This window comes from Lipotes vexillifer, unplaced genomic scaffold (genome assembly GCF_000442215.2).
Source record: "Lipotes vexillifer unplaced genomic scaffold, Lipotes_vexillifer_v1.1 scaffold131, whole genome shotgun sequence".
NCBI lineage: Eukaryota > Metazoa > Chordata > Mammalia > Artiodactyla > Lipotidae > Lipotes > Lipotes vexillifer.
This window is the reverse complement of record NW_006782866.1, coordinates 2,523,522-2,550,429: the sequence shown is the minus strand read 5'-3', so window position 1 is coordinate 2,550,429 and position 26,908 is coordinate 2,523,522. Positions and strand designations below refer to the sequence as shown.

At 47.6% G+C, this 26,908-nt stretch overlaps 1 protein-coding gene across 1 annotated transcript in view; it reads left to right on the top strand.

The window, feature by feature from the left end:
- Positions 1–26,908, top strand: part of ADCY3 (adenylate cyclase 3) — an 89,454-nt gene that overhangs the window by 15,543 nt on the left and 47,003 nt on the right. The window contains exon 2 of the mRNA XM_007455506.1: positions 24,740–24,889. Coding sequence (XP_007455568.1) covers positions 24,740–24,889 — 150 coding nt within the window. The remainder of the gene's footprint in view (positions 1–24,739; positions 24,890–26,908) is intronic.

The following is a 26,908-nucleotide window of genomic DNA, read 5'->3' as shown; positions in this document are numbered from 1 at the left end:
AGTAAGCTGAATCACATGAAATGACCAATATCCAACCACTTTCAACGGGCAAACAATGGCAATTTCATTTCATATGGTTCTATTTAATATAAAAGTAATAGATGTGCTCATTGTGGAAAGCCTGGGAAATACTAAGTAGTACGGGAAAATATTACCCATAATATTATCTTTCAAGGATCCTACTGTTAACATTGGGTCCCTTTTTACAAATAGATGTGACAGTTGATTTTTCTTCTATATCACGTGTTGTGCTTATTGTAAGAAATAATTCAACCGAGGCAGAAGTACAAAGCATAAAAGTGAAAGCCCCCCTTTCCTCTGCTGCCCCCCCACCATAGGCAACCGTTGCCAAGTGTGTGGTGGGAATACTTCTGGAGAGCATTCTATGAATTTGCATTTTTATGTGATATATGTACATTTAGGATTGAGAGGTTGTGTATGTAAGTTTCGGCAGATCAGCGAAGCAAACCTGTCAGCGCTAACGTCCACACATTCCTCTCCGGTAGCTGGTGTCCCCCTCGAGGTCGTGACGTGTCCCCATGAACTGCAGCCCTTCCCTCCTTCAGCCAGGGGCCCCCACATGGGGTCCACGCTGGTGGCTCCTCACGTGCACCTGCAGCCGCTCCTCTGGCTGAGAGGAAGCGCCGTAGTATCCACGTACCCACCAAGTGCTGACATCCTTTGTGTTTGTGACTTTGCCCGTTTTATCACCAACTCTTCAGTGAACAGGAGTTGAGTTCAAACTCTGCCCCTGTGGGTGTAGGTCTCAGGAAAACCATTTGATGTTGCTGAGCTTGGTTTCCTTCTCAGTAAGTGAGGAAATAGAGGGTGGGAGCCCCGTGAGGACGAGCCAGCCGCCAGGCCGGATGCTGGGTTCCAGCGGCTGGATCTGCCTCTTCCAGCTCTGAGATCTTGGTCACCTTGCTTAGTCCTCTCTGGGCCTTCGTTACTAAATCTCTCAACGAGCTACTAAGCTCCTAGGATAGTGCTCACTTCACGATCTTGCTGTGCTGGTGATACGCGCTAGCTCCTCCAGGGTTGTGGCCAAGGTTGTAATGAGAGGATGAGTGGAAGCACTTTGTAAACCACAAAGCCCCATTCAGATGCAGGTGTTACTATGATTATATGCTTATCTGTCACTATGTAAAACCCCAAACTGTATCCCTGTTGGGAGGTGCCGGACTGCATTGTGCTTGAGTGGTATTTACAGATCTGGAGGACTTGGGGTTTGCACCTAAGAGGATCTTGTTCCTGCTGCTTGCTGCCCATACTGCTTATGCCAGGAGGGGTTGCCTTGGAGATATTACTGAGCGTTTCCAGATTGGATGCTGAGGCCCAGAGGGGAAGTGACTTGCCTGAGGCCCCACAGAGAGACAGTCTCAGTCCCTCTGTCTGTAGCCTTGGTCTCCTGGCCCCTAGGCCAGTACTATTCTGACCCTTCAAAGAGGGAACTCTGTGCTCCACTGCACCCCACCGTGTGCTGGGGCAGGGACCCGTGACAGGAGCAGGAAGCAGGAAGGAGATGGAGAGTCTGTTCCTGAGTAGCCAGAGTGGCTCTGCTTCGGGAACTTATGTGGAGATGGGAGCGTCAAAGGCGGGGTGGCTGGGAGAGGTAGGTGGGCATTGCAGGCGGGTGACATTGGGGTAATGGAGTGAAAGGAGTGAGTGAGGGGCCGTTGGGGTGGTAGGAGGAATTTGTTCAGGTAGGAGGCTGTTGAGCATGTGGTTGTGTGGGGAGAATGAGAGGTGGAGATGCAAGGAGCGCAGGTCACCTGGTGTGGGCGTGTTTGAAGGGATGGTGTGGAGTTCTGGGCCATTGAAAGACTTTCCAGTGTAAAACTGGGATGGCCTCAGGCTTCATGTCTTCTGCTGGTGAGCTGCTCTTGGTTGTGTGGTCCATTTTGCTTTTGTTCTTCTAATTTTGGGAATTCTGTTTGCTTTCTTGGGGCCTCCCACACCTTACCAGGCCAGGGTTCTCTCCCCGGAGACCTGGATCCAAGAGCTGAGTAGCTTCCTGGAACATGATTGCCTACTCCTGCTCCCCTGGTTTTATAAGGAGGAAGTCGGAAGCTGGAATGTTTTTTTTCCAACTCTTGAGAGGCTACATTGAGAGACTGGTCTGAGAGTGAAGATCCTTGGAGGATATTTCCTCTGGCTCAGTATAATTGACTTAATCTCTGTGTGTCTTCATTTTTCCCTTTGGAAAAAGGAGAGATGCTGCCTGACCCACTCTTTCCTAAAACACTGTGTGCTCACCTTCGTCCTCAGGAAAGTCTCGCATAGGCGCATTTTGACATAACATCGCTCTTACTCCCATCACAGGGTCCAATAGCTTTCTTTCTTTTGGGTCTGAGGGTGGGACTCATCCCAAAATGACTTGACAGGATGTCTGCAAGCTCTCAAGGAGCCACTGTGACAGACAAGACCTGTGAGAGTACAGAGAAAAGGCATCATTCTGTCTTGGTTGGGAAAGTTCTCATGGAGGAGGCAGTACTGAGGTGTGCCATGAAGGGGAAATTAGATTTTGAGCCCTGGAATGGTAAGGGGCAGAGACAGTTGCTGGTGGGCAGTGGTGTGGGGATGCATACACACACACACACACACACACACACACACAACTTTTGACTGCAGAATTGGGTGTATGAAATAGTAAAAGAGAAGGCTGGAAGGCAGTTTGGGATCCCAAATGGATGACCTAGAAAGCTATTTGAGATTTCTTTGACTGCATTCTCTAGGCAGTGTGAGCAGCAGAGTCCCAGAAGAACAGAGAAGACAGAAAAAGCATTTTTCTAATAGTGAAAAAATGTCCAAATTTGATGAAAACTATAAATCCACAGTTCAAGAAGCTCAAAATAACTCAAATAAATATAAAGAGTAAAAATAAAGAGAATCATATACCAAAGGCACATCATAATCACCTTGCTTAATACAAGTAGTTAAGGAGAAACTCATAAAAACAACCAGAAGGAAAGAAAAAAAAGACATCACATAGAGGAACGGAGATAAGAATGATTGTAGATGTCTAGCCAGAAATTATTCAGGGCAGAAGACAATAGAACTGAAAAATAGGTCAATCTATAATTCTATACCCAATGTCCTTCAAAAAATGAAAGTGGGGCTTCCCTGGTGGCGCAGTGGTTGAGAGTCCGCCTGCCGATGCAGGAGACACGGGTTCGTGCCCCGTTCCGGGAAGATCCCACATGCCGCGGAGCGGTTGGGCCCGTGAGTTATGGCCGCTGAGCCTGCAAAAAAAAAAAAAAAAAAAGAAAGTGAAGTGAAGCCTTTTTTGTAGACAAATTAAAGTTGAGAGAATTCATCACCAGCTGACCTGCACCACAAAAAGTATTAATGAAAGTTTTCCAAGCAGAAGAGAAATGATACTAAATAGAAATTTGGACTGCACAGAAGAATGAAGAGGCCTCTAAATAGTAAATCTGTGGAAAAATGAAAGTTATTTTTTCTTATTTTTAATCTCTTTTTAAAAGACTATCTAAAGCAAAAATGTAAACGATGTACTGTGGAGTTTATAACATAGAAGAATAATGTATGACAACAATAGAACAAAAGACAGGAGGCAAGAATTGAAAATATACTGTTATACTATATGTAAAGTAATAATATTTGAAGTAGACTATATTAAGTTGAAGATGCATAGAGGCATACCTCATTTTATCGTACTTTGCTTTATTGCAGTTCTCAGACATTGTGTTTTTTACAGATTGAAGGTTTGTGGCAACCCTACATTAAGCAAGTCTATTGGCACCATTTTCCTGGCACCATTTGCTCTCTTTATGTCTCTGTGTCACATTTTGGTAACTTTTGCAATATATCAGAGCACCAGCAAAAAGATTATGATTTTCTGAAGGCTCAGATGATTGTTAGCATTTTTTAGCAATAAAGCATTTTTTAATTAAGGTATGTATGTTGTTTTTTTAGACGTGCTGTTGCACACTTAATAGACCACAGTGTAGTGTAACCATAATTTTATGTGCGCTGGGAAACAAAAAAATTGTGTGACTTGCTTTATTTCAGTATTCTCTTTTATTGTGGTGGTGTGGAACCAAACCTAACATCTCCGAAGTATGCCTGTATTGTAAATCTCAAAGCAACCATTAAAAAAGCATAACAAAGAAGCATGGCACATAGCCTATAATGGAGATAAAGTGGAATGATAAAATCAAAAGATGGCAGGAAAAGTAACAAAGAACAGATGAGACCAATAGAAGACAAAAATAGCTTTAGATTCAACTATATTGATAATAATATTAAATGTATGTGATATAATGACTATTTAATAGGCAGATATCAGATGGATAATAAAGCAAGAATCAACTATAAGCTTTCATAAAGAAACCCAGATTAAAAGGATGGAAAAAGATATTCCATGTATACACTAATCAAAAGAAAGCTGGAGTGTCTGGCTATGTTAGGAACAGGCAGTGTAGACTTTGGAATAAGGAATATTACCAGGGATAAAGAGGTATCCACTCCTTCATAGTGATAAAGGAGTCAATTCATCAAAAAGACATTATGACCCTAAATATGCACCTAATAACAAAGCTTTAAAATACACAAAACAAAAAATGATAGAACTAAAAGGAGGAATAGGCAAATCCATATTTATATTTGAAGATTGCAACACCCCTCTCTCAGTTACTGGTAAAGTAGGTAGACAAATTAGAAGTATATAGAATACTTGACAAATTAGAAGGATATAGATTATAACAATGAGCTGGACTAAAGTGATAGTTATAGAACCCTCAACAGCTACAGAATACATGTACTCTTCAGATGCACTGAAATGTTCATGAAGACACCCAATCTGCTGAGCCGCAACACAAGATTCAATACATTAAAAAATGATTAAAATCATACAAAGTATAATGTTCTCTGACAAAAATGATGGATTAAAGTAGAAATAACAACTATATCTTAAAAATTCCAGAATATATTTGGAAAATTAAACAACACATGCATGAATAACCCATGGATAAAGACAGAAATCACAAGTGACATTAGAAAATGTGTTGAATTAATGTGACAACAACATACCAATTTTGTGGAATGCAGGCAAAGCAGTACCAAGAGGGGAATGTATAGCATTAAATGCTTGTGTCAATAAAGAAAGGTCTAAAATAAATGATCTATGCTTCCAACTCAAGTGAAGTAGGAAAATTAAATCCAGAGTAAGAAGTAGAAAGTTAAAAAAAAAAAAAAAGCACAGAAAATAGTGGGCAAACAATAAAGAAAAATCAGTGAATCCAAAGCTTGATTCTTTGAAGAAGGCAATAAAATTGATAAACCTGTGGTTAGATGATCAGGGAAATGAGAGAGGATACAAATTACAAATGCCAGGAAGGGAAATGGGAGCATTATTACAGATTCTGTAAACATTAAGAGAACAATGAAGTAATGTTATAAACTACTGTATGCTAACAAATTGGGCAATTTAGATAAATTAGACAAATTACTTGAGAGACATAAACTACCAAAGTTGAATAGCCCTATCTCCATTAAAGAAACTGAGTTTGCAGTTAAAAACCTTCCCCAAAGAAACTCCAGCCCCTGATGGCTTCAGTGCGGAATTCCACCAAATATTTAAGAGTGAAAAGGTACCAATTCTATACAAACTGCCAGAAAATAGAAGAGGAGGGAACATTTCCCAGCTCATTTTATGAGGTCAGCATTGCCCTGATATCAAAAGCAGCAAAAGACATTATAAGAAAAATACCCAAACTACAGATGAATAGCCCTGTTGTGTACACCAAAAAAATCTTTAATAGAACGTTAGCAAACAAACCCCAGCAATATATAAAAAATAATAACACATAATGACCAGGTGGGGATTTTCAAAGGAATGCCATGTTAAAATCAATCAGTGTAATTCCACATATTACCAGACTAAAAGGAAAACCCGTATGATCATCTCAATAAATATGGAAAAAAGCACTTGACAAAATTCAACACCTATTCATCATAAAAACTCTTAGCAAACTAGGAATAGAAGAAAATGTCTTCAACCTGAGAAAGGGCATCTGTGAAAAACCTACACAGTATTTAATAGTGAAAATCTGAATGCTGTTCTCTTAAGCAGGGTTAGCTTTATAGGAATGTTACTTGTGCCGTTTTGAAATTCTTAATGTTATCTTTGACCTTGTGTTTTGTAATTAGAGTCTACTGGGATAATGGAACGTGCAGGTATGCAGAGGAAATATGCACAATGTGTGTGTCTTCCATTCCTCCTTGCTGTCTCATTTTCATATAGAGTTTATAGTGCCCTAACAGCTTGGAATTCTGGTGAACTCACAATGTCTGGGAGTTCAGCAAGATGCAAAGCAAATACAGAGTACCATATTGTATCAATGACTCAGTGGAGGTCCTGAAGGCTGTGAGAGGACATGCTTTTGTTCAAACTAGATCTTGTTCTAATGCAGAAAGAAAGTAGTGGCATTTTAAGGAACGTGACTGTCTAAGGAGCTCCATCACTGCTTTCTTACATGTGTTGCTTGCCTGTATTAGCCATCCACTTAATGCAGAAAGAAAGGAAGATATAAGAGAAACCATAGTTCTTTTTCTTTTTAGTCCTTCTTCATTAGTAAGCTGAATGTAGACAGTGTCAGTAGAATGTGTGCATATCAAGAAGTGAATAAATACAGTTGAGTTAGTTTTCTGCAGTTTCTACTGTACATACATATATGTACATATAAGCCACAATATACTAATTGTTTCATTGCAGTGATTCTTCATACGAGTTAAATGGGCTTACATTTGCATTTAAAACTGGCATTGTACAATATAGATTGATGGTAAAATTCATGCTAATAATTTTAAAATTTAACTTTTCTTAGAACAACATCAAGTAGCAGATAAAAATTACCATAAGTTGAAAGAAAGACCTCAAAGGAAAGGATGAAGCTTTATATTTTAGTATATTTTTTGGCTCTTTTTTTTTCTTTTTGAATAAGGGGACCTTCATTTTCACTTTGCAGTAGCCCTCTACATTATGTAGCAGGCCCTGTCCCTAAAATCAGGAACAAGGCAAGAAACAAATTTCATTCTTACTACTTCTTTCACCTTTTTTTACTAGAGATCCTAGCCAGTGCAATAAAGCAAGAAAAAAGATCATACAAATAGGAAAGAAAGAAATGAAACGGTCTTTATTCTCAGATGATACTATCATCTACGTAAAAAAAAAAATCCTGAAGAATCCACAAAAAGCTGCTAGAAGTGAGTTTAACAAGTTTGAAAGTTACATGATTAATGTTAAAAGACCTATTGTATTTTTATATACTAGCGACAAACAATTGGAAATTGACAAAAAATCCCTTTTAAGTACCATGCAAAACCATGAAATACTTAAAGCTAAATTTAATAAAAGATATGCAAGATGTAAAAACTATAACACATTGCTGAAAGAAGTAAAAGAAAACCTAAATTAGTGGAGAGATCACAGGTATCAATTAATATTGTTAAGATGTCAATCCTTCCTAAATTGTTATAGATTCAATTCAATCAAAATCAAAACCCCAGGACTTACCTCGTGGTGCAGTGGTTAAGAATCCTCCTGCCAACGCAGGGGACACAGGTTCGATCCCTGGTCTGGGAAGATCCCACATGCCGCGGAGTGACTAAGCCTGTGTGCCACAACTACTGAAGCCCGTGTGCCTAGAGCCCGTGCTCCGCAACAAGAGAAGCTACTGCAGTGAGAAGCCCACGCACCGCAATGAAGAGTAGCCCCCGCTCGCTGCAACTAGAGAGAAAAGCCTGTGCGCGGCAACAAAGACCCAATGCAGCCAAAAAAAATAATTAATTAATTAATTTAATTTACTTATAAAAAAACCCCATCAAGTCTTTTTTTAGAAATTGAAAATATGATTATAAAATTTATTAGGATATATAAACTAGAAAAATGTTTTTTTAATTAGAGGATTTACACCACCTGATTATGAGATATAAGTTTATAGTAATCAAGACAGTGTAGTATCAGCGTAAGGGTAGACACTTAGATCAATGAATCTGAATAAAGTCCAGAAATTAACACAGACATCTGTGATCAAGTAATGTTCAACAAAAGTGTCAAGGTAATTCAGTGGAAAAAGGAATTTTTCAATAAATGATGCTGGAATAATCAGGTATCCATATGGGGGAAAAAAACGTAATCCATACCTTACCCCACATATAAAAACTAACTTGAAATAGATCATAGTAAGATTTAAACTATAAAACTTCTAGAATAAAGCATAGGAGAAAATCATTGTGATTTTCTTGGGATGGGCAAAGATTTCTTAAATGGAAGTAAGTTGAAGCTGTTAGCCTTATTTTCCACGTGTGGAGATCGAAGAGGGAAGTTTTAGGGGACTTGCTAAGGAGTGATAAATTAGGAACTTGTCTGGCTCCAAAGCTGTTGTTCATTGCATGGTGTCACTCTGCCTCCCAGGTAGGGGCTGGAGGAGGACTTGTTGACAAATTGGCTCGAGGTTTACTGGTGTCCCCAGACAGCAGGCAGAGCACTGTGGGCAAGAAAAGTACTTGATAAGTATGGTCTGGGCAGTTGGCTCTGGCAGCTGCTGGCATTGCCACAAGGGGCTTCCCAGTAGGGATTGGGCAAAGGGACAGGAGAGGGACTGAGCCCTTCAGCTGGGAGCAGGGTCCTGGGATGGAGCTTCATCACCAGCCTTGCAGCCTAGCTGGCACACGGTGGACTCGGGGAGAGCTGACGGGCAATGGGGGAGGGCCGTGGCAGCAGGAAAACAGTTGAGAGCCATATGGGGGGACAACGTGAGTTCACATCAGGATGAACTTTACAGGACAACGCCAAGGGACACAGAATCATATTTAAATAGTAAAATGCAGCAGTCAGGTTACAGGACTGGTGGCATTGGAATCTCCTGGGTGGGGGAGGAGCGCTTTTCGGAATGCAGATTCCTGGCCCTCCTCCAAATATACTAAAGCAGAATGTCTGAGGGTAGAACCTTAGAACAGGTTTGGGAGCCATTGGTACTTACCGCCTTCCCAGGTGTTGAGAAGATGTTATTAAAGGAGATGAAGAAAGCTGGAGAATTGGGAACAAAGTTTTGTAGTGATACTGGGAATTTATAATACACCTAATCATAATAGCTAACACTTATTAAGACTTGCTGTGTGCCCAGCACAGTACTGTGCCAGGCGCGCTACATGCATCGTCTTCACAAATTCTCAAACCCACCCTGAGGTAGGAGTCATGTTATTCTTATTTCATAGAGGAGGGAGCAAGCTTAGAGCAGTGGTTACATCTCCCAAGGCCACAGCCAGTGGTGGTAGAGTTGGAATTCAAGCTCAGTTTCTAACTGCTGTGTTTTACTGTCCCCAAATGTTTACCTTACTGAGAGATGGCGTGTGTGTGTGTGTGTGTGTGTGTGTGTGTGTGTGTGTGTTAATTGGGAAGGGTGGGGACAGATGGTCCTCGGGGGCCCATACAGGAAGGATGCCACAGGAAGTGTGGTGCCGGCCGTGAGCTGGGAGAGACTCGGATGCCCTTGTGGGCAGACCACTGGCGATGCTGATATGGGCCTCAGTCCTCCACTCAGGCGGGGAGAAGACCTGGTCTCTAATGTGTCAAAAGTGTAAGGCCGATAAGTGGGAAAATTAAGCAAAAACCAAAGGGAAATATTTTTTTTTTTTTTTTTTTTGTGATATGTGGGCCTCTCACTGTCGTGGCCTTTCCCGTTGCCGGACGCGCAAGCTCAGCGGCCACGGCTCACGGGCCCAGCCGCTACACGGCACGTGGGATCCTCCCAGACCGGGGCACGAACCCGTATCCCCTGCATCGGCAGGCGGACTCTCAACCACTGCGCCACCAGGGAGGCCCGGAAATATTTTTAAAGTCAGGAACTTCTGCGGAAGCCAGGGGATGGTTTTAGAGCTCTTTTGGAAACCTGGGTTATGTGTGTTCCCAGGGTGAGAAAATCCCTGCCAGCTGGGTGGCCGGTCTCTGAGGGAAAGGACGGGGGTAGTACTCACGGGTGGACAAAGCATTTGAGGGAAGAGGAAGAAAACCAGGTCCAAAGGAGAACTTAGACCAAGTGAGCTGTGTGCATTGTTTGTAAGGGACCTCAAGGGCGATGGCGAGAGGCCCTCTATGCCAGCCGCGATTACTCTGTGTGGAACCATCGCGACTGACTGCAGCCACCTTGCCCCTGCCTTTCCCCAGGGAAGGCTCATTAATGAGAGGAGATGGTGATTCTGTGAAGATCAGAACCTGAACCAGCTCCAGTTTATGAGAGGGTGCCTCCTTTGCACGTGTTGGCACTGAATGATGAGTGACGGACGATTGGCTGGGCAGCTCGGGGCGGGGGCGTCTCCCTTCACTCCTGGTGGCTGTGAGCCTGTGGTTCTGAATTCCCGCCCTTCACCGAGCAGAGGGGGAGGGCAGGGGGCGAGGCCCTCGGGTGCTGTGCCCGGATCTTGTTTGAAGGCTGTCGGAAGGTTTATCTTTGCAGCTGGCCCTTTAAGAAGTCTGGCAGGAGGTGAGGTGTGTCCGGTAGAAACAGGTGCCCAGGGGAGGTTCTCAGCGGCTCTGGGGTGGGGCTCCCCACCACGGGGTGTTTACTGAGGGCCTCTGAGTGCAAGGAGGGAGTTTCCGTGAAGAGGAGTCTCTGTTTCTAAGGGTCCCTGGGGGCTTCCCTGGTGGCGCAGTGGTTAAGAATCTGCCTGCCAACGCAGGGCACATGGGTTCGGGCCCTGGTCCGGGAAGATCCCACATGCCGCGGAGCAACTAAGCCTGTGCGCCACAACTACTGAGCCTGTGCTCTAGAGTCCGCAAGCCACAGCTACTGAAGCCCGTGCGCCTAGAGCCCGTGATCCGCAACAAGAGAAGCCACCGCAATGAGAAGCCTGCGCACCTCAACGAAGAGTAGCCCCCGCTTGCCGCACCTAGAGAAAGCCCGCGCGCAGCGAGGACCCAACACAGCCAAAATAAATTAATTAATTAAAAAAAAAAAAAGATGTTAAGGGTCCCCAGGTCTGCTGACAGTCAGGGTGTTACAAGTAAGTGGATGGAACAGTAGAAACTTCAGATGGTGCCCCTTGTCTTTCTTGCCTCTACAGAGAGATTAGCTGCAGAAAGATGATGAGGCAAAAAGAAGAAAACAAATCGTCCTAAATCTCCCTCCCTTACACGGTAACCACTGTTGATGTTTTGGTGTTTCTGCTCCTGCCCTGTTTCATTTCTACTCTGAAAATGAGAGCAGAGTGTGGCTGTGTATTTAAACTTTTTTTTTTTTCTCTTAATGACTTACCTTACACTTATTTCCTCATTAAGAAACTAGAGGAGAGGGTTTCCCTGGTGGCCCAGTGGTTGAGAGTCTGCCTGCCGATGCAGGGGACGCGGGTTCGTGCCCCAGTCTGGGAAGATCCCGCATGCCGCGGAGCGGCTGGGCCCGTGAGCCATGGCTGCTGAGCCTGCGCGTCCGGAGCCTGTGCTCCGCAATGGGAGAGGCCACAACAGTGAGAGGCCCGCGTACCGCAAAAAAAAAAAAAAAAAAGAAACTAGAGGAGAAACATGAGGAGAGTGATATCTCAGGGGCGCCGCCATCCAGGAAGGCTTTGCAGAGCAGGCAGGGTTTAGCTAGATCTTGAGGGAAGGGCTGAAGGTGATGGGGGATACAGTCGGGGGCCAGTTCAGGCGGGGTGCTTCTCACGTTGGAGGATGCAGGGGTGTGCTTGTCTACGGTGTACTTGAGGCCTCAGGATAACTATGGCATCGGTGTTAACATCTGCCCTCCCTCTGCCTTTCTCTCCTCACCTTTTTCCTTTTCTCCCTCTCTTCCTTCATCCTCTCCCTCCTTCCCCCACTATTCATTCCTTCACCCAGTAGTCACTGGGCACCTCCTATGTGCCAGGTGTTTGTCCAGTGCTGGCTACACAGTGGTGACTGGAACAGATCTTGTCCCCACCCTAGCGGAGCATGTAATATAACAGACAGACACATGTGTTTTACTCAAAGGCAAACATTTTAAGACGTTTAAAAATAGTAATACAGGGACCTCCTTGGCAGTCCAGGGGTTAGGACTTCAAGCTTCCACTGCCGGGTGTGCGGGTTCGATCCCTGGTCGGGGAACTGAGATCCCACATGCCACACGGCGCGACCAAAAAAAAAAAAATTACAAGCATGGATTTTTATGGAATAGAATGCAAAAGCCACGTGCCCCAGCAAGGGACGAGGTGAAGCTTCCTCTCCACGTACTTAAGTGGAAAAGTTTGAGGGTCCTCGGAGCGTGGGCTGCAACATTTGCGGAGGTCAGGAGTGCCTGCTGGGTGACAACGTTGGGGACATCACCTTGGCTAAAGCAGATGGTTTACATCAGGGGACTGTGGGCGATATTTAGAAAAGGTCACAGGGGCCAGAGTATGTAGGGCCTCGAATGCCAGAATGAGGATTTTGAACTTTACCTTTTGGAAAATTGTCAGCTCTTGAGGTGTTTTGAGCAGGCGGTGGAACTTGCAAAAAGGTAAGTTTGGAAGATTAACCTGATACCAGGGGATGGGTTAGCAGGACCAGAGAGGGGCCAGGGAAATGAGTCTGTGCCCAGCCTTGTGGGAGGTGAGGGTTTGGGCCAGGTGATGGCAAGAGGAGGACGATGAGGAAGACCCAGAAAGACCAGATGGAGTGAATGACCCACTGGAGGTGCAGAAAGGAGTGCCAGCGACAGGGAGAACGGTCAGTCAACAAAGGGTTACTTCAGACATACGCAAGCCTGGGTGCTAATTATCTGAGGTGCACAGTCGGGTGAGCTCTGATCCCAGCCCTTGGCTGGCAGAAATGGGACCTTCAGCTCGGGGATGGTTGGGGAGACTGTGACAGACTTGGGTGTTCCCACTGACCATGGGCTACACATATATAGTCACCTGGGAGGTTTTTAACGGTGCCATGTCTGGGCCTCAGGTTTCACAGTTTTGGGATGCTGCCCAGGCATGGCCCCCAGGTGATTCTCAGGTGCTGCAGGGTTGGGAGCCCCTGAGGGTGGGGGAGGGGAGCCCACTCAGGTGGCGCTAATTCAAGACACGAGGCTGAAGAAATTTAGGAGTGGTGATAGTTTGCCAGGGCTTTAGGCTCAGATTGTGGAATTTGAAAGTTTTTGTTTGTCATGTGACCAAGACGGTGCATGGAGAGGACCGGGCTGTGGAGTCTCTGATGTGAGTGTGTACTAGCTGTACCAAGAGCAGGGAGATGGGGGGCAGTGGGAGACAGGGTTGGGACAGTCAGAAGGAAACTTGGAAAATGACTTAAGATCTGAATTGAAAACCAGGGAACTGAATTAAATGTAGGACACATGAAACAGGGTGAACAGATGGAAAACATCTCAGTGGATGTGGCTTTGAACGTATGGAAGAGATGCTGGTCAGATAGGGAAAGACGGTAAGGAAGTGCAGTAACTCTGGGTGAGGGTGCACCAAGGATCAGAAGATTGTTAGAAAAGGAAAAGGAAAAAGAAAAAACGGATGGAAGAAAAATAGGCAGTAGGCATAGGGAGATAACGTAAAGTGATCGCATATGTTTATAGTTTGGTTTAAAGAACCAGGAAGGTTGGAGGATCTTGGCTTTGTTTTGCTATTTACTACACCACCTAGAACAATGAATAAAAGAGAATCACCTGGGGGAGTGTGACATTTAGATTCCTGAGTCTTAATCATTTTTCCTTTGGATGCCAACACACCTGGATCAGAAACTAGAGAAATAGCAACTAAGGAATAAGCACTGAAGGGTCACTTCAGAACCAGTGACTAAAAAACCACATCCCATATGTCTCCAGGCAGGCTCTGAGAGGCTGCAGGGGTGAGGGATGCTGAGTAATCCCTCGGGAGCACTCAGGGAGAGAAGAGAGGCAATTGAATCCCCAAGGAGAGAGCTGTGATGCTGGTTTCTGCAGCTGAGAGTCTGCAAAAAGTTTTACTCTCAAGATATGAGTCATCTTGAATTGAGAGGTACGAAGTCCTCGGAATCCCGAGTTTGCTCTGTTCCATATATGCAGGGGCTTCAGTGTGCCTGTGAAATTGGGGATCCCTTTCTCATTTTGCTAAGTTTGTGTGATGATCATACTGCTGGGATTCTAGAACTCTTCTTTTGTCTCCAGATTATATGTTCCTCTGGGCTGGTACATTTGTTCTCAAGTTCACTCAAAGACAATTCCAGAAAGTCAGGATCTCTGCACTAAATGCAAGTAGGATTACTTAGAGGTGAGAAGACCAGAGCAGGCAGCGTGGAACCCTTTCGTTGTTCTGGTAACTCGCATAAGCGTATAGTTTATTACTTCTCGCATTTCCTTTATTTAACAGGGGTCCTCAGTGAGAAATTGGTTTAAATTGCTTTTACCATCCAGCATCCATATATTAGTGCGTATGTGAAAGCTCCGTGTTGTCAGTATTTGTGAAAACCCACAATTGAGTGTGTCCAGCCCGTTTTCCTCCCTCGTGGGGCCTACTGTATAGCACAGGGAACTATAGTCAATATCCTATGATGAACTATAATGGAAAAGAATATGAAAAAGAGTATATATACGTATAACTGAATGACTTTGCTGTACAGTAGAAAATAACACCTTTGCCGACCTGTTCTCCTGTACCTCAGAATCAGTCTATGCTTCCTCCCTTTCCTGTCGCTTCTTTTTGTTATACTGGTTGGTTGATTGATTATTTGGCTGGGCCGGGTCTTAGCTGCCTGCCGTACGTGGGATCTTCATTGCAGCGTGCAGGATCTTTAGTTGTGGCGTGTGGGTTCTTAGTTGCAGCATGCGGGATCTAGTTCCCTGACCAGGGGTCAAACCTGGGCCCCCTGCATTGGGAGCACGGAGGCGTAACCGCTGGACCACCAGGGAAGTCCCTCCTCTAGCTTCTTTACCCCTAGTAGATTTGAGCTCTTGAGGTTCTTTTTTACTTTCCAGGACCCAACATGGGGTCCACCACTCAGCGAGAACTCAGGGGTTAAAAAAAAAAAAAATCTGAAGCCAAACGTGATTAAACATTTTAAAAATAGATTCCTTTCAGTAGAAGGGGAGTTATTTGGCCTGCAGAAAAAGACCAAGGTGACTAATGGGGTCACATGTGTAAGAAGAGACACAAAGGGCTGTGACCTGATGTTTTCTGTTTCTTCCAGGAAGCCACAAGAGGAAATGGGGAGCTTTTGATTCGTTTTGTGGTTCTTAATCATCTGGGCTAACAGACCTTTTGGAGAATCTGGTGAAAGCAATGGACTTTGCTCCCCAGAAAAGGGTGAAACACTTTGCACCTAATTTTAGGGGTCCACTGACTCCCCCTAACCTGGTCCACAGACTTCAAGCGAATAATTCCTTGGTCAGTATCAAATGCCAACTGTGAGATGTTCATTCCTGCAGCTGCCCCTCCAGGGAGACAGACCAGGTGGTCTTCTCTGGTCTTAATCATCTCTACCCCTGTGATTTGGGCCTGCCTTCCATCGTGGGTGCATTTATTAAGCTACTGTGTCCTTATGTTCAACAAGTATCAGTAGTGTTTTCCTCTTAGCCCATGAGGTCTATGATTGATAGAAAAATAAATCTTCTTGTGCCGTCTTTGTCCTCAGAGTTCCTTAATCCAAAAGCTTAAGAGAGTTTCAAGTGAAGACTCAGGAATCAAAAAGGAAGAAGGCATTGCCTGGGCCAGGGTTTCTCGACCTCAGATCTATTGACATCTGGGGCCGGACAACTCCTCATTGTGGGGACTGCCCTGTGCACTGTAGGGTGTTCAGCAGCATCCCTGGCCTCCACCCAGTAGATGCCAGGAGCATCCTCCCCCTTAGTCGTGACAATCAAAAATGTCCCCAGACACACTGCCAAATGTTCCTCAGGGGGCCCAGATCAACCCCCACCCCAGTTAAGAACTGCTGCTCAGCCTTTCTGTAGCTGGATTTTAGCTCTCTTATTAAAGGGGACACCTCAGTGGAGAATGGACTGTTCTTTTGGCTTCTTTCTACTATAGTCATTCGTGCAGCTAACTTTTGCTCTGTGCCAGTAGCTGTGCCAGGCCCTGCGGCTGCAAATGTAGAAGACACACCCTGACCTCAGGTGCTCTTTGCCTCCTTGTCGGGGCGATACATGCAGATGCATCAGGAGGTGGGTGAGTGTCTCATGGGAAAGAGGGCCTTTGCACCGGTATATTCTCCATCCAGGAGGCTCTTTCTCCTGATTTTTCCTGTGACTGGGACTTTTTTGTTATTCATATTCTAGTTTAAGTGACACTGCTTCAGGGAGACCAGTCCTAACCACCTAACCATAGTCAGCTGTTTTCACCTAATGCTTTGTAACAAACAACTCAGAACTCAGTGGCTCACAACCGCATATTTCTCGCTCACACGTGTGTGGGATGGCTGGGGTGTGGCTGATCTAGGCTGGGCTCAGCTGGGTTTGGCTACAAGCTGCAGCTTGAGTTTAGTTCTACTCCATGAGCCTCTCATTCTGCTGGACCTTTGAACTTCTGGTGCATGTTGTCCTCATGGTGACAGCAAAAGCACAAAGGGGAAGGCAAGTGTATTTCAAAAATCTGCTTATGTCATATGCGCTGACATCCATTTGGCCAAAGCAAATCACACAGTCCGAGTCAGCAGGAGGGAGGAACACATCACTCTCCCTGAGGCTACGGCAAAGCCGTGGCTGAACAGTACTTTACAGGGGAGTGAAGAAATGGGGCCAGCCGTCTCCCTCATTCAGTCTAAAGCAGCCACCCAGTCACTTTATCATTTTTATTGTCTGCTGAATTTTGGTACTCTGATTGTTGAATTACTTATTTCTTATTTGTCTGTTGTTACCAGATCATCAGCTCCATGATAGCAGGGACTTTTTCTGCCTCATTCACCGCTAAATACCAAGTACCAACCTGGCACAGGGTGGGCATTCAGTAAATCTGTGAATGAATAGATGGCTGGACAGATGGTTGGTTGGATGGTTCCGTTTGGGGAATCAGGGAGGGGTGTTGGAGATAATCTTGAAATAGTAACAACAGCTAACAGTTCCTGAGGGATGACTAAGGGCCAGGTGTGTGGTGCGTGATTGTGCTTGACCTGGTTAAATCAAGGCATCATTACAGTGTGTAGCCCTCCATTGGCCGGGGCGGGGGCGTGTGGGCAGCAGGGGCAGGATGTTCTGGTTAGAGCTGTAGAGCCCTGAAATAGCACATCTTGTTAGAGGATTGGAGAGGTGCCCAGTGTGGCTGGAGTGAGGGGAGCCTGGTGGGCAGCAGGCAGATACAAGACATAAGAGTGACACTGGAGCCCATTGGTCAGGGCTTCCCTGTTCCACGTCTCTGGGGGAGCCATCGTGTCTGAGTCGGGAGTGGTGCCCCTAGGGGTGTGCAGTACACAACCTGGGAAGCTGTTCTGGCCACCCAGCAGGTCATGAGGGACCTTGTGTCACATGTCGAGATGGGTGGATGCCTATCTGGAAGTCATCTTTGTTTTGGAAGAGGGTGAACATTGCATATCTTTTAGCAGAGGCATGTCCCAGCTATTAAACAAGTAGGAAGCTTCTGGAAGTCCTTTTGAGGCATGTGGTGGAACCTTGACAGATGTCTGGCTTGGAAGGCTTGAACCTTGCATTGTGTCAAGCAGGGTTGTATTTACTGGAGACCCCAGTTGCCTCTTGGCAGAGAGATGCTGGAGCTTGCTCCGGGGCAGCACGGGAGTGTCACCCCACTGTCTGCGGACCCCCAACCCACAGAGATGCTCCAGGTCTTCACTGGGTTCTGTGCTCCCTGGGGACCTCCTCCAGCACCTAGGACTTCGCCCAGCCTGTGCCGACCCTCATCACAACTCAGCTAAGGAGACAGTAACATAGGGAAGGGGGCCCTGGACTCATGTTTGGGTGGTGTGCTTGCTGGCCAAGAAAGCAGCGGTGGATCTGCCCCCAGGCCACATGTGCCTGGTCAGGCTGGCTTCTGATATTCAGTCCTCTGGGCTGGGACAGAGCTTTTTTAATGTCTTGAAATTTAAATTCTGTGTATGTAGGGGGAAGAAAAGAGGAAGGAGATCCGGGTTCCAGGTTCGGCATTGCTGGGAGACTGTGGGCTCATAACCTAATTTCTCTGGGCTTCAAGTCTCTTCTACAAAATGAGAATAAGAAAACTTTGCTGTTGTGACAAACAAATAAGATAATGAATGTGAAGTCTCTTGTAAAACTTCATTAAAGTATTATTATTAGGCCCCAATTTTCTTTCTCCTTTCTGGAAGAAAAGGAAAAAAAAAGTCATTTATAACATATTTTACGCCAAGCCCTCTGTTAGGTGGTGTTGCCTAGAATCTCTCTTTTAATCTTAATGGAACAGCCTTCAGGGTTGCGGTGAGGATGAGGAAGCCAAGTCTCAGAGAGGTTAAGTGACTTGCTCCAGGTCACACAGCCTGCTGATGGTGTGGGAGGTCTCTGTGATGGCGTGGCCCAACCTCTTTGCCATGCATTCACCCACTACTAGGCCCCTCCAGGTGTCTGCAGGGAGCATGGTTCCACAGGTGGGGACCCCACGGGAACTGTGTGGCTGCCACTGCAGGCTCCGGCCAGTCTTCCTTAGGCTGGGGAGGCTGGTTGCCTTCAGAGGTGCCTTCTCCCAGCTGCTTCCTGCCCTGCAGCTCCTTGGAGAGTTTTTTTCGAAAACATCTAAGTTAGCTATAATGAACAGGGGCCTCCCCCTCGCAGCAGAGCATCACAAGGTCTCCGAGGGCAGCTGACATGGACACTGACACCCCAGAGCTGCTGTCTCTTCCTCGGTCTCTTCTCCCCTGTTTGGGAATGTTCTGGAATCTGCAGGCCGGAATGAGTTTATAGGGAGAGGTCAGCCTAGGCATTTGAGCCACGAGCCTGCCTCAGATGGGCTGACTTCCATTTTAAAGCCCCACTTTAAAGACTTCCATTTTAAAGCCCCACTAAGAGCAGTCCCTGTCCCTGTGGGCTGTTAGAAAATGTGTGGGACATTGTGACTCATCAGATTCCAAGAGGAAGGATCTTGTAAAGGAATTTTCTCACGGTTGCATTTCTGAGCTGGGGTGTATTGTAAACACATTATCCAGCTGCCATGGGTTAGATGAAGCTGAATGTTTACCCACTTGGGAGATGCATTCATTTTATTCATTATTTTTAAAACCTTGTTTTTAAAAGAAAAAAAGAACAATTTGTTTGAAATAAGACTGCTGCCCAGTCTAAAGGAGCCCACTGGGACACGAAGAGCTAGCCTCGACGGCTCCCCAGAGCAGGGCTTCTCAGCCTTGGAGATGTGGCGGGCATCGCCCATCTAGTGTGGACGGCCGTCGCTGGCCCCGGACTACTGGGAAGAGCCAGGAGTTGAGGGTCTGTGCATCGGGGCTCCTGCTCACTTTCAGAACTGGAAAGTGGAGCTGAAACTCTCCAAATACGTCGTTTGGATAACTAGAGAGGGCAGAAGCCTTTGGGCCACGCTTGTTCACTGGCCGTGGTATCAGAGCCCCGTCATCATGTTTCCAAGACCCCCTCTCTCTCTGGCGCATGTGTGAAGCCATCTAACCTCTTCCTGAATGAATGAGACCCTGCCGCCCATCCCCACCCTCCTCTCACCAATTTGTATGCTCTGCCTTATACTCTGCATATTTCCTGGACTGTCCCCCACCTGCTGTCCTGGGGGTCTGCTCCGTCCTGGGGGAGTGACCGAGTCCCATTCCTCTCTGCTTTTAGGGTAGGGTGCAGCAGATGGGGTATTAATTAGAAGGCGGGTCCGGGAAGGTTGTGGGGGCCAGAGGTGGACTTTGTGCTGGCTTCTTGTCTGCTGGCCAGAGGCTGAAGCAGTCAGCTGAGGGGTGAGTCTGTGACGTGCTTCCATTACCTGGTCCGTCCAGCCCAGCAGCTCTGGGTTCCTGAGCACCGGGTGCTGGATGAGGCCTGGGCTGGCTTCTGGGGACACAGCGGTGAGGAGGACAGCAGTGCCTGCCTTAGCAGGTGCCCCGGGTGTTAGAGAGGGGACAGACGTGTGTGAGGAGGATGGAGATGGAGGAAGGGAGATGGGAGGCTGAGCAGGAAGAGGGGCTGCCAGGCGGGCTGGCTGTGGCTGGAGCGTTGAGGGTTGCAGGGTATTCGCACAGCAGGGGCTGCTGGGAAGGCAGTCCTGGAGGGAGAAGAGACGAGTTCTGACAAGGAAGCCCTTCGCCCCTCCCACCGGGGTGGGAGCACCAGAAGATTCATCCCAGGCCTGCAGAGGTCAAGGCTCAGCTGGGAGGAGCCCGTTTGTCATAGTCACGTGAGAGACACATTTCAGATTCTCTCTAGGGTTCAACCTTTCCTGGTGGCCAAAGGTTTTCCTGGGTCTGCAGCTCTTAAACTGTAGCGAGAGGCTGTACTAACGGATGTGTTAGAGAGGTGACAGCTGCCCTGCTTACCCATCCTCGTGGCCTGACCTGGACCTGCTCCGGCAGCGCTGGGCTCCCGGGCTCCACGGTGGCGTCCTGGTCACCGTCGATTCCTCGGCATTGGCGCTGTTCGGGGCTCACTGCCGAAGGAGCACGACTCATTTTTTCCAAGCGTGTTAGGAGGAGCACATCCCTTTTGCTAAGTGAGACACACTTACAGGCATAATTTAGGGATTTCTGAGCCTTGAGCTAATGACCACCCACGTGTATGGAAGTTGTAGAAATCTGTAGATGTACTACTTTGTTTCAGATTAAAAATGCAAGCAGCTCACAATAAGTGCTTTAGGGCTGGTATTTTGGTGGAAATTTTAATTTTAGTTTTAAAAAATATCTAATAGCCTTTCTGGGGAAAGGTGGGGTTATAAATATGTAAGTTAGCTGAGGGGTGCTTGTAGGGTGGGGTTTTGCATCAGAGAATAATAAGAGATGAGTGCAGGAAGAAACCTTATCCTCTAGTTTTGAGCCCTTGCTTAATCTCAATTCCTTCTCCTGTAAAATTGGAATAATGTCACCTGCCTTGTGAAGATTAAATGAGATGAGGTGGGTGAAGTGTGTGACTGTGTCTAGAATGTAAGGTTGTGATGTGAGAGGATGTTATGGGCGAGGAAACAGGCCAGGATCAGGGGCTCCCGGCCCTGGCTGCACATCAGGGTCACCGGGATCAGGGGCTCCTGGCCCTGGCTGCACGTGGGGACTGCTGTCCACACCCTCCCCCGCCCTGCCGGTCACCTGTGCACCTCTGGGCCCCCATCACCCCAGGGGACCGTGTTGCAGTACAGCTCCTGCTCCGTCCCCAACCCTCCTCCCCAGAGCGAACCCCTGCTTCCTCGGCTGGCGGTCTCCTTGCCTTAGTGGATTTGTGCCCTGGACTTGGAGGCTGAGCCTCTGGCCCCCACCCCCTGCCTGGCACCAGGGGGTTGCCGCACTTCTTCTGGGCCTCGTAGCCCTGGAGACAGAGGTCGGGTGGACCAGAGCAGCAGCGCCCTGGGGGCCCTTTCTTCAGCTGAGGCAAGTTTAGAGAATTGGGGGAGCTCCAGGAGACCCAAGGCCTGGGACTGTCGGGAGAATTGTCTGGAAACAGCTGTGCTCACCGGAAGGCGGGAGGGAGTTCCCTGGCATGGATGGCACCTGCAGGACCCACCTGACTCTGCAGTGCATGGTCCAGATGTGGCCGTTTCCCTCCGCATCCCTGCAGCCGAGAGTGCAGGTCAGGAAGGGGATGAGGCCTCTGGGTCCAGGGATCCCCAGGGCCTGGGAGGCGGTGTGGCACTCTGGCCAACTTGGAACTGACCTGGTCTCCTTCCCCTGGCCTCTCGGACCAGGTTCATCTCCAATCCCAACCTTTGCCCTCAGAAGTGAGGTCTGATGAGGACCAGTGTCAGGACCGAGGGGTCTTCCAGATGAGTCAGTCCCTCCCTCGCTCATAGACGATGAAGTGAGCTCAGGGAGGTTATGTGACCTGGCAGCCACCCGGCTAGCGAGGGGCAGTACCGGAGTCCAGCGCTCCTCTTAAATTTACTTTCTAGATCATCTGTACCTACAAGTGAGTGCAAAAGTAGATTTTATTTTAAAATGTGCACTTCAATGAAAGGAATGCTGTCCTGCCTAGACATTCCCCAGGCGTGAACCCAACCTGAATCTTGTTTTTTTTTAATTAATTAATTTATTTTTATTAATTTATTTTTGGCTGCGTTGGGTCTTTGTTGCTGCGCGGGGGATTTCTCTAGTTGCAGCAAGCGGGGGCTACTCTTGGTTGCAGTGCGCGGGCTTCTCATTGCGGTGGCTTCTCTTGTGGAGCACGGGCTCTAGGTGCGTGGGCTTCAGTAGTTCTGGCTCGCAGGCTCTAGAGCGCAGGCTCAGTAGTTGTGGTGCACGGGCTTAGTTGCTCCGTGGCATGTGGGATCTTCCCGGACCAGGGCTCAAACCCATGTCCCCCGCATTGGCAGGTGGATTCTTAACCACAGTGCCACCAGGGGAGTCCCTGAATCCTCTTATTTTTTGTATTATTATCTTTGGTTTGAAACTTTTCCACTAGAGTTGCTCTCTGACAGCCTGTCTGCAGGTTTGGTTTTCTTAGGTGGATGCCCTATGGGTAACGACAGCAGCTCAGCACTGTACATTTTACAGAGCCCGCCTCATGCATCCTCGTGAGGTGGTCAGGAAGACCCCTGAGTGAGGAGCTCTGTCCCCAGCTGTGTGACAGCCCACGCTGGTTGTGGCCAGGGCAGAGACAGGCGGCCTGTGGCCCCAGGTCAGCCTGCCTTGTCTGGAGCCCCTGGTTCAGTTGCTGACATTGGCAGGTGTGGGGTCCAGACGTGTGGCTCCTCCCTCGCCCTCCAGGACCCCAAGCCCTGTCAGCCCGGAGACTCTTGGCCCGGTGGCTGTTGTATCTGGACCCCTCATGGGCTTCGGTGGAGTGCCACTGCTTGGTGAGGATGCACGGGGTGCAGCCTGACCTTGACCAGCTTCCTGCACCATGAACTTGGAGTTGCGCAGGTTTCTAAGGCCACACGGACCCCACAGGAGGTGGAGGTTCCTAGGCCTCAGGCTAGACTGGCTTTGAGACCCAGTGATCTGTGTGATTTGCTTTGACTCACTGAACATAAATGATAAATTGGCAGCTTTTCCGATCATTATATGTTTAGGAAGTGGCCTGAGAGCATACTCATACTGACCACTCCGATGGGAATGGGTTGTCATGGTCCAGAAGAAGGTGCAGGAGCTGTCCTACAGGACTTTGAAATGCCCTGCTTGCCCCACAGGCGGTGTAGGCGATCAGGCTGCCCAGGCCCAAGAACACAGCTGGTTGTTAGTTGCTAAAACCAGCCATCTAAGAAGCTCGTGAAATCTTCACCGAGTGATTTGATGACCAGCACCAAGACACACCTCACCTACTAATCAATTCATTGCTCAGCGGGCCTTTGTTGAGTGCCCCCTGGGCTTAGACTGGTGCCCAAGTACAGACTCTTCAGGAAGCTTCTGCGGGGGGTGGTAGGTCCTCCTGGTTAGTTTCGACCAGCAGTCCTGATGAAACATAAAAACAGAGGGATACAGCATAACCAAAAGTACCCAGGAAATTAATGTTAGAATTAACTTGCCTTATTGTCTATTAAACTATCTTGTTTCAACATCTAAAATTGACTTCCCTGCATTTTTCACCTACCCCAGAATTTATTATGTTCCGCTGGGCCAATCTTTTCTTCCCCTAGGGTCAGAAACTAAGAACTTCTGTCTCCCTTCCTGCCTCTCAACTTCCAACTTGTGCTCCAGAAACCACACCCTTGGGAGGAGGGGGTCTGTCCATCTCTGGCAGGACCTCAGGGAATCAAGGCAGGGAGCGTGGGGCAGCCTCAGGGGAGTGGGAGGCACCAGACCTGGAAACAGGCCTTGTTGGAGAAGCTTCATGGCCAGTGGTCTTGGAGAAGTGGGAGGAATTAGAACCTGGTCCAGCCCCAGATGGGGCCCAGTCAGGTCAAGGATCGGAGCCGGCAGCAGACAGCGCCAGGAAATCAGGCGTGGTTTGAATAATGTCAGGTCCATAGCCAAGGTTACCTCTGGCGGCCTGTGGGAGCGGGCTGGGGACTAAGGACACCTAGGCCAGCCTGCAGGGTGCCAGGGGTGGGGGAGCAGGTTCTCGATGCCCAAAGAAGCCCTTGGTGCTAATGCACTGAGCTCACCGGACAGACGTCAGATCCCACCTGCCTCTTCCTCTTCCTGGAGCTTCAGTTCTTCATGAGACCTGGATGTTGGTACTGGCCACCCTCTCACCTGCTGGCAGGTGGCATTGGCTCAGAGGATGCATGTGAATCCCAGAAGCCTGTAGCCCGCGGCACATGTGTTAGGTGGCATTGTGACAACTAAATCAGCCCAGGACCTCTTCTGGTCTCCTGTGACATTCCATATGATCTGCAGCTGTTAGGATTCTACACCCCTGGCCTGGGCTTGGTTCACTTTCCTCCCCAGCTAATCAGCACAGTACCTAAATGCACCTGCGAAGTAAGGGTGCAGTAAGTGGTGGTTGAACAAGCGAGTGAGTGAATAGATGAGTAGCAGGACTTCTCAGGCTGCACAGGTAGGCAGGACCGGCCAGCTTCCCTACCATGAAAAGGTGGAAGGGAGAACAGCAGTCTCCTCACTTATCCATGGTGATGGGGCAGGGTCTACTTCAGGGATCTGAATACCCCCTCGAGGTCAGAAGCTTTGCTGGGGACCTCCCTGGACAGTGGGCAACTTGCAGTTGGATTTTGGTCGCCACCTGCCCACCTCCTCCATCCTTCTCCTGAAGACATGCCTTGACCATTGTCCTTTCCTCTCTTCCTCCTCTGGATACAGATTCTGGCCAATGTCTTCCTCTATCTGTGCGCCATCGTTGTGGGCATCATGTCCTACTACATGGCGGACCGCAAGCACCGCAAGGCCTTCCTGGAGGCCCGCCAGTCGCTGGAGGTGAAGATGAACCTGGAGGAGCAGAGCCAGCAGCAGGTGAGGCTCTTTGGGGGTGGCCTTGGGGCAGTGCCAGCCTGGAGCCTGGCTTTGGGGCCTGTCAGAAGGGCATGAACCCAGTTGCTGTGGGTACCCCAGGGCTCCATGTGAATTCTTTTTCTCTGGAGGCATCACTCTGTGTTATTCCTCTCCCCTCTCCCTCTGCCACACCCCCCTGGGCAGATCGCTCACCTGCTTTGTTCTTAGGGCTCCTCTCCCTGCGGTGGGGTGGGGGTGGGAGACCCATCCCCTGGCCTCGGGGGCCCTTGTGTGTGAAGTCTATCAGCCCCTCACCCCTCCTCCCACAGGCTCAGGGAAATCTCCCCACTGCCTTCTCCCGCTAAGTCATTTGTGAAGACCTAAAACTGAGCCCAACCCCTGGGGAGCCTGCTGTTTACATTTTTCCATCAAGAGAAGTGCCTGCCTGCTGTCCCCTCTCTTTTGTTTACTGGCTTTACTCCAGCCTGATCCACTGCAGAGACTCCCCGCTCTCGTGTGACTCAGTCTTTTAAATAGTTTTTGGTCTGGGTTCATCTCACATGCTTTTTGAAGGATTTCAGAAATTACATCCACCAGTTTCCTGTTATCCATAGGTTGACTTGCCCTGAACAAACAAACTCAATAGGTTGAAAACATATGATTTCTTTGCTCTGGGAACCATGTCATTTTGTGTTCAGGTGGTGCTGTTTGCTCTGGGTTCAGTGGGTTCACTGAAATTGCTGTTTTCATAGACCCTGCCACCCAGGTGGGTGGGGCCTTAGTTTCGGGGGGCCCCACTGGTGGGCCTCATGTTCTCTAGACAGTGCTATTTGAAGGCACACACTGAGTCATTTAGCTGATGTGTCCTAGCTTTGTCTGTCCTGGGAGGTTCTTTCTGTCTCTGTTTACCAATGAGATCTAGAAGCTCCTGAGCTGGGCCTCGGACTCATCTCTTTCAGAAGACAGGCTTTAGAAGGGGAACCTTCCTACCTCCGTTGTGACAAAGGGCCCGTCATATTCGTCCCCTTCTCCTCGGCCCTGTATCCTGTGGTTACCGAGAGCTGCTGTGGCTTGAACGTATTTAAAGAATCCTCAGTAGAGCTTTACTGGCTTTATTGAGTTCCTTCAAAGGCATTCTTTAATTTCTGCTTTTTATGCTGTCTTGGTTCTCGTTTGCATTGGATCTCTCATAATGTGGAGGTAGCCCTCTGGGTTCTGTACATTTAAAAAAATGCATGTGTCACCACTGAGCTAGACTGGGGAGTTCTTTTTTACATAGTCTGTGCAGTTTTCAGCATACCCTTCTGTGTTCATCTTGTCTGTCTCATAATGTATAATTCAGGACATCTTCAATTACGTTCAGTAGTGCTTGGTGGGGGCTTCCTGGTGTGGTGAGGAAGGCCCTGATTCTCACCCTGGATCTGTTAGTCTCTGGGTGGATGGTTTAGACAAGTTATTCACCCCATAGAGCCTCACTTCCCTCATCTGTGAAGTGGGGGTATTGATACTCCTAAGTAGAGATGTTGATACTCATCTTGCTGAGGGTCAGATGGGAAACACAGAAGTGCTTTGTAACCAGTAAAGCCGGAAACAGTGATGGTCAGGCTGAGGTACATAGGCCACAAGGCCCACTTTCTAATGCCCCTTTGGGCAGGATCAGTGTGGGGAGCCTGGGGTCTGGCTGAGGGAACCACCTGTGTGTACTTTTGTGACTGTGGACATGAGAAGCTGCTTTTGCCATTTTAACTTTCTTTCCATGTCCTTGGCAGGTTTGGGTATCATGGTTATGCCAGGCTTATTAATTGGAGAAATGTTCCCTCTTTCTAATCCCTGGAAAAGTTTAAGGAAGATGTAGGTTATTCCTTTAATGTTTAGAAGAATTCACTAGTGGAGCCTTATTTCTGGAGTTTTCTTTATGAGAAGGTTGTTTCATCTAAAGATAGAACGTTCTACATTTCTTTTTGCATGAGTTTTGGAAAGTTTTTGTTTTTTCAAGAACTTGTCCATTTCGTCTAAGTTTTCAAATTTTTGACATAATGT